Source organism: Rhipicephalus microplus, chromosome 8 (assembly GCF_043290135.1).
Source record: "Rhipicephalus microplus isolate Deutch F79 chromosome 8, USDA_Rmic, whole genome shotgun sequence".
Classification (NCBI taxonomy): domain Eukaryota; kingdom Metazoa; phylum Arthropoda; class Arachnida; order Ixodida; family Ixodidae; genus Rhipicephalus; species Rhipicephalus microplus.
The window spans coordinates 109,059,621-109,074,530 of NC_134707.1; the positions used below are offsets into that span (position 1 = coordinate 109,059,621).

Genomic DNA, 14,910 nt, shown 5'->3' on the forward strand with positions numbered 1-14,910 from the left:
CAAGATGGTGTAAAAACAGATCAACAAGCATCTCTTCTAGAAGTTTTTAGTGTGGCTCTGTATCGGCTGGCCACCTAAACTTAGCCGTTCGTCTAGTTGTGACGCGATATTAACGTCTGCAACGTAGACATCGGGACTTCGCCTCGAGTTAGCTCAACCTGCTCGAAGTCACCTGCAAGCACTAGCCTCCCGGAACCACCAGCGTTGCAACCCCGCCGACATCGCAGTCGTGCCAGAACTCTCTTCGACTTCTCGCATCCGATCGTCGGGGACACAACGCTGCCGGTCATCACACGTATGCCTTCACCTGTTTATATCTTCGAACTTTCTCCTCCGTCGTTCTATTCTTGTTAGTTTGTGGAGTTTGTAATAGTTCTCTCTCGTAAGCTGATTTATTGTTTTTGTTATATATTTTTTTAGTTGTATCAAGGGTTGATTTATTTTGTTAGTTGTATTGAAGTGTTGTATTAGATCCCGTGTGTTGCCATATCACTAGAGTAAAGTTGTTTTGTTTTCTCACGTCTCTGATCTCTTCACTGTCTCTGCTTGCGTACGGAACGAACCAACCTGCTGTCATTCCCGTCGCCGACTTCGCGCTGGCGACGCTAGAGTGGTAGCTTGTAACAAAACTGGCGTCCGCGACAGGGCGTTCCGTACAAGAGTAAGACAGTGAGGGGTAAACGAGAACCGTGCGGACAGCGTGGTAATAGAGCCACACAGTTGAAGTGGTTGAATCCTGCAATGATTGCGCTGTTTTTATAGTGGCATTATAGTGACAGTTGCAGTATGGAGTGTATGGATTTTGTTAAGTGGATCGCGTACGGTAAACAGTTAGGCCTCGAGGGCGCCGAACTGAGACAATGGGTTAAGGAGTAGCAGGAACAGGCGCAGGCGTTAGCCAGAGAAGAGCGGGCACTGGCCCGGGAGAAAAAAGAAAGGGAGAGAGAACGCGAAGAAAAGGAGAGAGAACGGGAGAGAGAACGGGAAGAAAGGCAGAGAGAGCGCGAAGAAAGGGCGAAAGAACGAGAAGCGGCAAGGAAAGCGGCAAGGGAAGCCGGAGAACGGGAAGTGCAGTTACTGCAATTAAAGATTCGCCTCAGTGAGAGTAGCAGGGTGAGCCGATCCAGCAGTGAGCACGGCGATGCCGGCGAGGAACTGTCAGTTGAGCGAGACACATGGTGTCAAGGGCTACTCACGGTTCTGCCTTGCGAGGCAAATGAAGCTGTTACGCGGCTCGGTCAGCAGAACGCGAACAACTACGAGGTAGTTAAGGCAGAGATGTTCCGGATGTTCGGAACTTCTGTCCGGACAAAAGAAGAGCAGCTCACACAAGAGTCCGAAAGAAAGTGCGAAACAGAAAGACAACAGTCTGAAAGCGAGGCGCGTCGGAAAGCGATGGACGTTAAAGTGTGGCAGGATGCGCTAGAACCAGAGATCGCGCCAGAAAAGGACCCGCATATTCTAGAAGGCATCAAGGTAGAGTATGCTGAGAACGAGGCCTTGGCCAGTCTGGAGGTAGAGACGATGTCGAAAGACGCTCCTTGCGTGGATGAGGAGAGTGCCAGCAGCCCTAATGGGCCCAGTAAAATGCTGGAAACCTCCTTCGTGCCTCAAGAGTACGTTTCGACATCGTCAAATGTAGGCATGATTAGCACAGTGGCGAATCAGAGCGAGGACGCGACGCTTCAGGAATGCAGCGATGCCATCGGAGAGGGCCCAGTTGATGGCTTCATCAGTGTTGACAAAGCTAATTTGGCCCGACAGTCCGTCGTGACACAGAGTTCAAAAAGCGTTATCGGGAGGGAAGACCTAGCACCAGCTCCAACGAGCTTCCCAACTTTTGAGGTCCCGAAGCGACATGAAGATGACATCGAGGAAAAGGAGTTACGCAAACATCACCGAAAACGAAAGAAGCGGAAGCGCACCGCACTGTGTAAGCCTAGGGCAGATCCCACTCCATCTCGAGAAAGACGAAAGGCTAGGCCATTCATTCCTTGCAAGAAACGTCAATGGTGGCGTTCATGGAGGCACAAGCGGCGAGCCAGGTGTAGAGGGGGAAAAGGAGATGCGTCACCCGAACGAAACGCGCGGTTCATTTCGACGACTTCGAGAAAGCGGCCTTGCCCGAAGGTTCAAAGTCGAAAAGGCACAACGGCTAAGTACTGCATGGGGGCGACCACAAAGACACTATTACCCAGGCTTCCCCCCTGTTTCTGGCGTCCCTTGCACATGCCTGAGGGGAGCCGGCCGAAATGCGGAATGAGGCGTGACAGCAGGACACAGCCACGCGTTCATGCTTCGTGTAACCTCTGGCGTGCTCAAAAGCCGCCGGAAACGCGACCCCATCGTGTGCGATTTAAGCGAATCTAATTGAGAAAAGGGGGGCGGTCAGTTTGAAGAATTGTTGCACGTGCGTGCTAAGTATGGTTACTTAGTGTTGTTTGCAGATGCAGACTTAAGTCATAAAGTTTGCAAGTTACGTGATGCGGTGTAAATTGTTCAGAAAGAAAACCGCCGAGCCAAAGGCTGAAAGTTAGCATCGAATTAGTTTAATCATGAGTGCGAAAATTTGCATAAGGTAAAAACCGAGAAAATGTGGCACTTTTCTAGTTGTTTCAAAGGTTTAGTGTGGCATCGTATGCCTCCACTGCCATGGGGATGTGGCATGAATGAGCATTTGAGGAAGATGTTAGCATAAACCGAATGATTTCGTAAATTGATCAAGATTGGCGTGACCCGGTACAGTTGTCGTTGCGCGCATTGAGAATTGAGGTCTATGAGCATGCTATTTTTTTTCCTTTCGTCAGTTGTTTTCTGTTTGTATGTGCGTATTTCATTGTATAGGAAGTGTATTTTGAGTTATTTTCTTTTTGCTTGGTGCATTGGTTGTTTTTACTTGTTGTAATGCACATTGAAGGATTGCACTACAGTAGAGGAGCGCACCTGTTCCGTTTTGTTTTGTAGTATACATTCGTGCAGTGTATTCTGTATTAATGGCTGCCGTACACGGCTATTTCCTCTTCTTGTTTGTATGGCGCATGGATATTGTTGCGAGTAACTGAAGCTGGTACGCTAACAATTGTTTGTTTTTCCTTTTGTTGTTACTTTGATGAACTCTGCCTATTTATGTTGTGTATGAGAGGGACAGCCCTCATGTCTCCCTTGTTGGTGGTGTTTGGTTCTTTGTTGTCGAAACAATTCCCCTCCGTGTGAACAAATGTTATGAATAACATTCTGAAAGTGGGGCGCAATTTCACGGACGGCCATTTTTGGTGACACCACGTCACGGCAATTAACGGGCGCCGTACTCCGCGACTGACCGTGAGAAACGGCTGCGCATGAAAGGGAGCCGAGAAGTGCAAATTGGGGTGCTCTTCTTAGAACGTCGCCGCCGACGGTTAATCCTTTTGTAACTGTGGCGGCGTCTGCAATGTCGTAGAAGGCCGCGGTATACCCCGAACAAGGATTAGACTACAAGACGCCCCGGCTGAGAGCCAAACGTTTGACCGTTCCCACGGAGAAAAGCGTGGGAAACGCTCTGGTGGCCACGCCGTATGACAACCCGACAGGTTGTCACTCTCGCTAGTTGACGGCCCTCTCCCAATTAAAAAGGGGGTGGGGTCCAAAATATTTTTGGGGCGGAGTTTCCCATCAATTAAACGTGCATGATTGGACCCAGGTAGAGGTCTCTTGTCCCCAAGGAAGAGAGCGAGGAGACACGAGGGGGATTTAAGCGCAGGATTTTGCCCTGCTAGGCAGACTAGTCACTGACCAAGATGGTGTAGAAACAGATCAACAAGCATCTCTTTTAGAAGTTTTTAGTGTGGCTCTGTATCGGCTGGCCACCTAAACTTAGCCGTTCGTCTAGTTGTGACGCGATATTAACGTCTGCAACGTAGACATCGGGACTTCGCCTCGAGTTAGCTCAACCTGCTCGAAGTCACCTGCAAGCACTAGCCTCCCGGAACCACCAGCGTTGCAACCCCGCCGACATCGCAGTCGTGCCAGAACTCTCTTCGACTTCTCGCATCCGATCGTCGGGGACACAACGCTGCCGGTCATCACACGTATGCCTTCACCTGTTTATATCTTCGAACTTTCTCCTCCGTCGTTCTATTCTTGTTAGTTTGTGGAGTTTGTAATAGTTCTCTCTCGTAAGCTGATTTATTTTTTCTGTTATAGATTTTTTAGTTGTATCAAGGGTTGATGTATTTTGTTAGTTGTATTGAAGTGTTGTATTAGATCCCGTGTGTTGCCATATCACTAGAGTAAAGTTGTTTTGTTTTCTCACGTCTCTGATCTCTTCGCTGTCTCTGCTTGCGTACGGAACGAACCAACCTGCTGTCATTTCCGTCGCCGACTTCGCGCTGGCGACGCTAGAGTGGCAGCTTGTAACACTCCTCTTTATCTAACTTCGTCCTGCGTCAGGCGTAAATGGCAGTATCAGACAACAGACAGACAGACAAACAGATAGACAAAGAGACAGACGCACGGACGGACGGACGGATGCACGCACGAACACACAGACAGATGGAAGCACGGATGGACAGGACGCATGGACAGATAGACCGACAGATGAATGGACGGACACACAGACTCATAGACGGGCAGACATAAAGAGAGACAGATGGAAGCCATAAAGCCCGGGCATCTCTTCGGTCGCAACTTTCACATTTTTACACAATTTCATAACATCTAAAAGCGACCGAAAACTGTCCAGAACATAAAATGAGATGACTGCACGGATGAAAAGATTGTCCCTTATAGTGACTCAAACCAACCCTGTTTTGTGTGTGTGTGTGTGTGTGTGTGTGTGTGTGTGTGTGTGTGTGTGTGTGTGTGTGTGTGTGTGTGTGTGTGTGTGTGTGTGTGTGTGTGTGTGTGTGTGTGTGTGTGTGTGTGTGTGTGTGTGTGTGTGTGTGTGTGTGTGTGTGTGTGTGTGTGTGTGTGTGTGTGTGTGTGTGTGTGTGTGTGTGTGTGTGTGTGTGTGTGTGTGTGAGAGAGAAGTGGGTTTTAGGGGCGAAGCTCCTTAGGGCGTGGGCTGTGCGTCCCCTGTAGCCTGTATGTAGCCACCTCTAGTTTAGTTCTTGCAGTGTTCACTAGATAGCGGTACCGTCCCCTGTATGTAGCCACGTCTCGTTTAGTTCTTGTAGTGTTTACTAGATGGTGGTACTTGTAGCTGATGATGAAAAGATGCAAGATGTTATAAACTAGAAAGCGGTACTTGTAGTTGATGAAAGACGCGAGATCTTATAAAATAGGAATGATGTCACATATGGCGCGTGTCATTTGTTGAAGGCAATCGTTCGATTTAGTGCAGCGACGTACGCTAGGGGGAGCGTTGTAATAAAATCCGTTCGCTGTTGGCGCGCGCTCGGAGTCGCCGGATGGATAAGGCTGCACAGCGGAGAGAGCGCAAGGCGGCAGCAGCGCGCGCTCGCAGACAGAATCCCGATGTGCGAGCGCGCGAGGCAAGGGACATCGCAAGCCATCCATCGTCTAAGAACAAATAAAAGTTGATTTGTGTATATACACACACAGCGTTTCTCACGTCTTTACATGATGATCGACTGGGCGAATTACACGGAAGATTCACAGTTTACCGATGAATCCCTCCGGAGCTTCGCCCATTCATCATCATTCACCCCGTGAATATGCCGTAATTTTTTATTTTTCTTTGTTCATTGAAAATCGCGAAAAATGGCCTGGGACATCTCTGGTGTCATAAAACATCAACTACCATGAATACCTTGTCACGTGACCATGCGTTGATGTACTCGGTCAGCAGGTTATTGATTAGTACTGAAATATTGTTACATTCTTTATAGCAAAAGATAATATTTTATAAAAGTAGACACATAAGCTTGCGTTAGTAGTGCGCATTAATATGGCGCTACTTTGGCGTCACATATGCGCAGTATTGTTTTCGATTACGTGGCTTGGCGACGTGGTACAAATGCAGGGGAGCTCTATAGAGCCACGCCATCTCATTGTAACGGCTTGTTAATTTCAAAAATAGTCGTAAAGCGCAGAATAAGCGGAGTTAAACATAGTTTTAGGAAATCCTACGAAATAAGAACAACGACAGCATGCATAAGCAACTGGAAAGGCTACCGGAATCGCTATCAACACTCAGCGTTGCCGGAAGAAAACACACTATCGTGTTCAGAGCCTTTCAGATCGAAAAACACTGCTTATAAAATGACTACGAGCTCTTGTTATTAACTATTGCAGCTACGATCACTATGAAGGGTAAAATTTCTGTTGCACCCGAAAAAGCTGGATCGAAAAAAAGTGAGCTGTCGGTCCCTTTAAGGGAACCAGAGGACGAACACAATAAAGAGTCACTTACAAACTTCTTTCAAGCAGCAACCCGGGGAATTGTATATTAGGGGAATCACATGACTCTGTAGTCAGAGGGACAACCGTCAAGATGCTCATGGAGATAATGCTTTTAAATAATGTATTCAACCTGTCATGTATTGGCATTGTATCACTGTCATTTGGCTCTTTTTCCATAAAACTCTGCTCCTCCGTATTTCTTATAAAACTTTCAAAGGGGTCTTGCGTACATATTTTTCCAACAGATGCTCGCCATCTCAAGATTTGCATGGTCTGGGGCATGAACACCAATCTACAATGGTTTATTTCTTTTTCAGGGAAACAAACTCATAAGCACACGGCAATGGCCACAAAGCTTTTTCGGTACACGTTAGACATGTTTCAATGAGTTGACGAGCATCGCTAGTCCAAGCGGTGATTATTGGTGCTCAGATTGCATTCTAAAGGCGCCTCCATGGCGCTTTTTAAGGTGTCCAGCATGTCGTGGCAAGCATTGTCACAAACAGATCTTTCGACTAGTAAACTAACGATGGCATATAACACTTACCTTATAAAATGTAACTTTTGTTCTTTTCCCGTCCGTTCTGAGCATCATTGCGCAGTACTTTCTGTCGCTTATTTCTTGACCAGGATAGTGCTTGCGTTGGGTCATATAATTTGTGTCGGAAAGAACACTTCTACATTTGGGTGAAACATTCCTGGGTGGAGAAAAATACGTTACGCGAGCTTCAAAAAACTCAATGTGCTCTTGGTTACCCCTGCTAACTTCTGATTGATATTTCTGACACTTGTGACAAATCATTCAAAAATATTTATTGCGCAAGAAGTGATTTTCAACCAAACTGCCCAGACCTTTACGACACAAAAGCGGCCAAAGTCGTGCTTTGAATGCAGCTTTATGTCATCAAAGCAATGCGTCCTCTGTGCATTCTGTACTGGCTTACTGACCAAAATACCACAAATGTGGGAAGCTGTAATAATCTGGTTTTTAATGTTAAAAACACTTCCCCACTTCGGTGCCAATCGCCCATGTGAAGGAATCTAAGAAAGTATTCTGCGACGAATGCAAACGGTGCTGTTTCGCGTTGTGGCCTACGGAGCACCGTACTCTGAACACGAGGTGGGCACAGGAATGCAAGCCACTAAGAGTGCTCAAAAAGAAGACATAGGAACAGTCCACCAACTTCCACTGGTAGCTTTAGGAACATGACTCCTGAATCTTGGCGCCCATAACAGTTGCGAAGAGTTTGCGTAAACCCACAAGACTAGCCAGCTACAAGGACACCGTTTCAAACACTGGCACACCAACGTCCGGACCAGGATGCAGAGTGAATAAAAAAGCCAGGAGCTTGCAAACATAGAAACACTAAAAAAGAGAAAGAAAATAAGAAAAAAGGCGAGGAGGTTAACCAAGGCTGAGCTTCGGTAGGCTACTCTGCACTGGGGAAGGGGAGAGGGGAATGAAAGTTATAGAGGAGGAGAAAAAAGGTCAATGACTGGGCCGAAGCGTAACAGTTTCGCATCACAAACGATGAAACAGGCTGGTGTCTTTGAGAAAACGCAACAGTGCTTTCGGAATTGGGATGGACAGTGCCATGGTCCCAATACTTTGTCGAAAGTGAAATCACTTCTATCTAGTTGATTTAGAACACTGCACAGGTGAAGCCTCTTGTTTGTGTATGACGGGCACTAACATAAGAGGTGTTCAATAGTGCCACGTTTCTTTTCCTAAGTTTTGTTATCGCCCCAATACACTACATAGCTCTGAGCGCAAACCCCGCCTGTAGTTTTCGAGAAGCCTCGGGACTGTGGTAGATCAATCCGATAAGATCACGCCAACTCCGCGAACTCTCCAGATTATTCTGGAACCTACGTCATTACTAGCGATAACGCTAAAACATTCGATGGCAAGTGTATAAATGCTATAAATGCCGATGCGCTTTGCCACTTGTCAGTTGATCGACAGCCGACGCTGCATGCACCGCTATCAGTGCAAGTGTGCTACCGTATCCCGACTTTCCGTTTAGCGGGCACATGTTCGCCCAAATAAAGTTTGATCTGACCATTCCGTCCCCTGCCTTCAACCCCGTCACGACCCCGTGACATCTGGTAGAGGTGCTGCTTCGTTCATGTACCGTACACCCCCGTCAAGCCGTGAACCCAGCCCAAGTAGCGGAGAAGACACCGACGCCAACCAAGAGCTGTGAACAAGCCGCCGGCAGCAAGGTCTACCGCCGGAGCACGGGCCTCTACAAGAGAAGGCGCGGAAGACCAACGCCATGACGTCTACTGCGGCGACAATGACAACCGCAGCGTCTCAGCCCACGATTGTCATGCATCAACCCAGGGAACTTTCCATGGGTCATCGAACTTCTTTAGTCGCTGTGAAGACAATAAAAAAACCATTTCCGCCACTATAGTACCGGTGCTTGCACAGCGACTGCAGAAGTGGCACCTTGCGCCGTCCGCATCGTTTCGAGATGCGTGCCGTTCAAACGAGCGAAAGGGCAGGCTGCCGGGTGATATGGGATGAGCGTGCGCAGTACGCGCTCCCGGACAGAGCCGGGCAGCCGCCAGAAGGTGCGGCGACGCGCGTCGGCACGCGCTCCTGTGGTCTCTAAAATTATGCACTCGACTGTACATTCAACGTGGGTGCCACGGCGGCGTCTTCAACGTGGGAGCCACGGAGTAGCCACGGCGGCGTCTGTAGAACACTCTTTATCTGCCTGTTGCTATCAAGTGGCACGTGATCTTTTTACCAATAGTAGCTAATCGTTTTTTTCTGCACTTACACTGCAATTAGTCTAATCATCATCATCATCATCCTGACTACGCCTACTGCAGGACAAAGGCCTCTGCAATGTTTCGCCATTTAACTCAGTCCTATGCTTGCTGCTCCCACTTTACACCAACAATCTTCCAAATCCCATCTGCCCACTTAACTTTCTGTCTCCCCCTCCCCTATTTGGCTAGTCTTGGAATTCAGTCTCTAATCTCTAATGAGAAGTAGTTATCTTGCCTTCACGCTACGTGCCCTGCCAGTGACCACTTCCTCTTAGTGTTGCGATGGCGTAGAGTTTAGAGTATCAGCCTCGTGTTCAAAGACTTCCGTGGTTTGAATCGCGGTGCCGCGCGATTGCACACTGTATTAAAAAAAATCGAATCATATTCACGAGGTAAATGATGACGAGTGGGGCGAATCTCTCAGCAGTGGGACGCATGGGTGAACGAAGGTACGCACGGACGGATGGATGGATGCATGGATGCACGCACGGGTGGACGCATGGATGCACGCACGAACGGACGCATGAACATACAGAAGCACGCACGGATGCATGGAGGGACAGAGATACAGATAGACAAACAGACGGACGCACGGACAAACGGACGGATGCGCGGACGCACGAAAGCATAGGCGGGTGCTTCACCCCACTGATCATCATTCACCCCATGGATATGCTGTGACACTGTTTTTATTGACATGCAATGCAATGCAACTACTACGACGACACGGGACATACGACTCACGGCGTAAGCATCTTCGCCCTTAAAAGTTACCTGCGTGATGATGCCATTGCGTTAAAAGACCTGGGGTTTGGCCTTACCGGGGACCACCACCGGTAACGCACTCCCCGACAAAAGAAGAATTGTCCACCTTGGTGAAGTATCTCGCCACTAACTCCCACATGTATACGACAATTAACGCTTGGGCCTCAGTTGTCAGTGGCTGCGAAGCAAATGACCACGGCGGTGGGCAGATCTGCGCCGCAGAAGAGGGTGCTAAAAAGCTCTGGGTCAGGGCAGGCCACCACTGAAACCTGAACTTGGCCTTAGCGCTATAACCTTATCTCGTGAGGCAAGTCTAGCTGTGCTATTTAAGGAACTATAGAGTATTGAATGGGATATAATAGGACTCAGTGATGTTAGGAGAACGGAAGAGGCCCAATTAGTTCGTACACTATACCCTATACTTTCATTGGTATCATTGCGTGTTAGCTCTCGTTTTATTTTGTCTAAATAAAAAACGAGCGCTTGGATTTGCACTTCTTTCCTTTATCTATAGCGAGAGTCTTGTTCAGGCAGACTTGATGTTTTCAGGTAGTCTACGAGTGATTATTGGTCAGCTGCCAGCTTGTAAACATCACGTGTTGGGTGGCGCCAACAGGCTACACTGATTAGGCACTCTTTTTATACATACACCGTAGCACCTTACCTGATCATCTTCTACTCCATAAATTGAAAACTGGAGCGCCCCGTGCACGTCACCCGCATTAACGAGAGACGACTGAATATAGATACACTGGAAGTACACTCGAAATACTTATGAACGAAGTGTGAAGCAAAAAAAATTATAAAGCAACCAGTTGAAAACGCAGAAAAAGCATGTGGCTGATAAGTACCTTATAAAACTGAAGAAAAATATATGAAAAATTAGTGCGAGAGCGTGAGTAACGGGTCACTGCTGCACATAGTTACTATGAAACGTTGTCATGGTTAGGCTTGCCTATTTCCTCTGATGCTTAACAAAGAGGCACGTCTTTGTAACAAAGAGGCACGTCTTTGTAAAACAAAAAGGTACGTCTTTGTACGCCCACGTGTTTCCAGTGCTGGGCTTACAAATAATCAAAATGCGCAGAGAGTCATCCTCCACAGTTCTTAAAATTTTTCTTCGAAACTACTCCTTGAAAATTTTAGTTCGTTTAGAAAAGTTTGAACCTACTCTAAAATTGTTGCATTCCTTCACCCATGAGCTTTCGCCCTCTTCACTGTTGCCGCTAGTTTAAGATTGCCTTGTGCATGTGGATTAGTGCAGTTAGACCCACTTCCAAGAAAACTAAATTGTGGAAACTCACAGCAAAGTACTTCTTATCTTGTCTCGACTACATGGGGACAAAGTGTATTTTTTAATTCCTCCATCTACATAGCTCATTAGAAAGCCTTCAGACCAGGGGCATCTCGGAGTCTTGTCGTGCGAGGCTCCCATTCTGAAATATTGAACAACAATTCAATTGATTAGATCCGCTTCGCAACTCCTGTTTTTTTTATTTATTTTTTTTTGAAACACACTCACGTGTGAGCGAGCTCATGAGCCATCGTTCGCGCACCGGAGTAGGAGGTAGCAATATCTTCCCCTTCAGCAACTCCCTGACTCGTACAGAGCCTGCCGGTATACGCCAATCCTGAAGACGAGAAAATCCTACAATGCTTCAAAACAGCTTATTTTACTCTATCCACAGTTTCATCAGCAATCGATATCAAGTCCGACCTAATATTCATTTATTTTGCCTAATTATTTTGTTTTGAAACAAAATACCTAAATAAAAATGCGCCGAGAGATTTCACTGGCAATGTAATTGCAGATATACTACAGCGAAATATTAACAAAACTGTTTATTCTATTCTGTAAAGTATTGTAAACGCACTGTGACACGACATTCATACTCAAGCCTCGCTGAGTAACCATAGTACACACAACTAGTAAACGTAATAAACACTGGAGTAAACATAGTTATACATATAGAAAGAGATCCTAGAGTATCATTCCCAATGGCAGATATTTTTTCTAACAGAATCAACAAGCCGAATCCACAGTTCATCAATCGAGCTGTTCAATAATTTGTAGCACCATCAATTTCAGGCGTACTGCGTACTGCCTTGAGCGTATAGGCCGACATGGATTGATGCTATAAGTACGTAGTAATAGTGGATCCCCCACAAGCTCTGCTGATAGCTCAATCGTTAAGCTACCAGGGTAGCCATGTCTGCTTGCCAGGAAAACGTATTCTCATCACACTTGTTTTGTCTGTTTCAACGTCTTAGTCTTGTTTTCGCGCTGTTCACTCGCATCAGCATTCCTCACGTACCGGCGTCAGCGAAAATGGCCTGGCACTCCACACATCGTGCCAGCTTGCCACTTCGCATGGAAATGTTTACGAAGCTCTTCACATGTTGTTCCGGTACCGGAAGGTTTCGTGCCGTTAAGTACCTAAGCGGCTTTGTGACGGGATCAAGGGCAAACTAATGTTTACCCCCCTCTTTTATGCGTAGTGGTGTGCAGAGGCAGGAAAACGTTCCCTAGACGGCATTTTTACTGCTGGCGAAATCTGGACGCCGCATTTCATGCCGTAGTCGACGAACAAGCGCATGGGGGTTGGGGGAGACACTTGCAAGTTCGCCTCTTAGAAAAAAATGGTTGTTCCACTGCCATCTATACCCGAGCGCATTGGAGTCGCATATTAAGGCCACCAGAATCTATGGGATAAATAGGCTCCAAGTCTCTGACCGCTTCACATGAAATTGATTCCTAAAGTACGAATTAAGTGCCAAAGTTTCTTTTGTATTAAGTTTTTATTGCCATGACATTTGAGCTTAACCAGTGTCCTGCGCCCCTACTTCGACGCGTCGGCGTCTATCGCGAAAATTCTGAGGCCACTATAAAGCCGCTTTTGAAGCTTTCCTAGCGGGTTGCTTCGTTACGAAGTCCTGCGCTGTTACACCAAATTTCGATTTTTTTTCTTTAAACGACCCTCTTTTGGCTATTTGCCACTTACACTGAGTTTGCTAAGCCAGTGGACGATACTTCACGCCGAATCATCTATTAGGGGTGCTGCCTTTATTTTATTTCTACATACTAATTCACTGTGATTGTTCTATACATGCTGAGTTTTTGTTTTATTTACCTATATATGTTTTTAAGCCTCTAAACATCTCTTGACTATTACTAACCAATAAACAATTCTATCACGAAGTGGCAATAGTGTAAATAAATAGCGGCGCAGTCCGGAGACGCTTTGCGCAACAACAAAATACGTTTTACATGTTTCTCAGCTGCAGATGTTTTGTCATAGAACCCACATTGTTGACCAATAATACCTTAGTTTGTCGATACTAAAAGCTTTACATCAGCTGGTGAAAAACAATTATATGTAGTTTTTTTCCTGTGTACTCACAACGCTTCAAACTAAATGTCTCTGGCAGTCTTGTTACTGCTGTTGAACTTTCCTATGATCTGGTATAGCGTGAACGGTAACAACCTCCGGAGCAAGGTTGAGCTCTACAGTGGTAGTAGTGCTACCGGGAGGTTGCGTGCCGTGTAGAGTGCCTTCATACAATGCACTGTCACTATCATGCTTTCTTTTTTTACTTCCGCTAGCAGAGGAACGGTTTTAACCAATTTCAGAAATTGCCAGGTAAAAATTGCCCACAGTGCATTGTATAAAGGGGTGAAAACCACCGACAGTACATTGCATAAAGAGCTGTCATGTTAAGCAGCTAAAGCAATGGCCTTAGGTTGGGTTAAAATGAAACTAATATATTTAAAGCAAGAAATACAAAGGTTTCAATAGGTTAACATAAATTTAGGTCAAGCGAAACAAATTTAACAGCAGCTTAAATGTCTTCATTCTTTATTATTTTAGTACAGGTGTTTGGTGCTATGTTATTAAATTTGTAAAAAAACTGCGATTGCCTCAAAGTTTCAGAAGGTTCAAATAAAGAGTGTCACAGAGCATACAGCGACAGAATTGGTGTCTTGTATCTTTGTGCCAAATACATACCGCTTATGTATAGTGTAACGTATCAGTTTACAATTGCAAGATATTTTTCCCAGCACGGCGCTACCACGTGTACCTAGTGCAATTCATCACATATATTTACTATGGTATTTCTCGCCTAATACGTCACACAAGTGCGCTTACCTGAGAAGCTTGTGTCCAATACTCCGTTTTCAACGCCAGATAAGTTTTCACTGCGGGAAAATGACATAATTTAAAGACTCTGACGGAAGTTGCATCCGTCGACAGCTACCTGATTGACTGAACAACAAATTAGTAAATACCTAACTAGAATGTACGATATCACCACCATGAATGTGGGCGTTGTATGTTTTTTTAATTTGTGTGCTTTCTCCATCCTCAATTCAATGACGTAATTTTGTATTTACATCATTTTGCGGAAAGACCAAATGTTCTTCAGGCCGCACTTCATTTGTATTGTCCTGAACATAGATTCCTACAATATTTATTAGAGCGAACTCTAGGGCTAATGTCTAAGGAAGCTTTAACGCGCGGCACTTCAGCGAGCATGGGAATGACGGTTACTACGCGAATTGGTCTAGACTTTTGGCTTCTTCTGGCTTCGTTTGGCTTCCCGTGTCTGGAACCATTTTGCCACGAGGCAAATTTAGCAAAGGTTTAGCAGTTCCACTTCTCTACCTTGGCCTTTTAGGCTCCCAAATTCTAATCGGCTCACGAAGTTCACAATGGTCCGGTCCTTCATTTGAACAAACCCCGAAACATGGGAGAAAATAAAGTTAGAAGTGCGTTCGAAGCTCGCAAGCACAAAGACTAGGCAAGTTTATGTACTACCCATCATCCTCATGCCTCTGAAGTATCGCAGCGCCAGAGTCCCCCCCCCCCCCCCCCTTTAGTTAATTTCAGAAAACTCCATGGCCCTGAGTAGGCTTTAGCGTTAATCCCATAACATCAAACAGCTGCTCACCTGTTCAACGAAGTTTTGATCCTTCTGTAGCGTACTATATTTTCTAACCCGCGACAACGGTCGCGGGAT

General features: G+C 46.2%; 1 protein-coding gene across 1 annotated transcript in view; it reads right to left on the minus strand.

Annotated features, from left to right (window-relative positions):
• Positions 1 to 14,910, minus strand: part of LOC142768718 (venom metalloproteinase antarease TserMP_A-like) — a 108,882-nt gene that overhangs the window by 15,031 nt on the left and 78,941 nt on the right. Inside the window, exons 9-12 of the mRNA XM_075870725.1 lie at positions 14,040 to 14,089; positions 11,414 to 11,522; positions 11,196 to 11,327; positions 6,890 to 7,040 (exon numbers count right to left, since the gene is read on the minus strand). Of these exons, the coding sequence (XP_075726840.1) occupies positions 6,890 to 7,040; positions 11,196 to 11,327; positions 11,414 to 11,522; positions 14,040 to 14,089 (442 nt within the window). The remainder of the gene's footprint in view (positions 1 to 6,889; positions 7,041 to 11,195; positions 11,328 to 11,413; positions 11,523 to 14,039; positions 14,090 to 14,910) is intronic.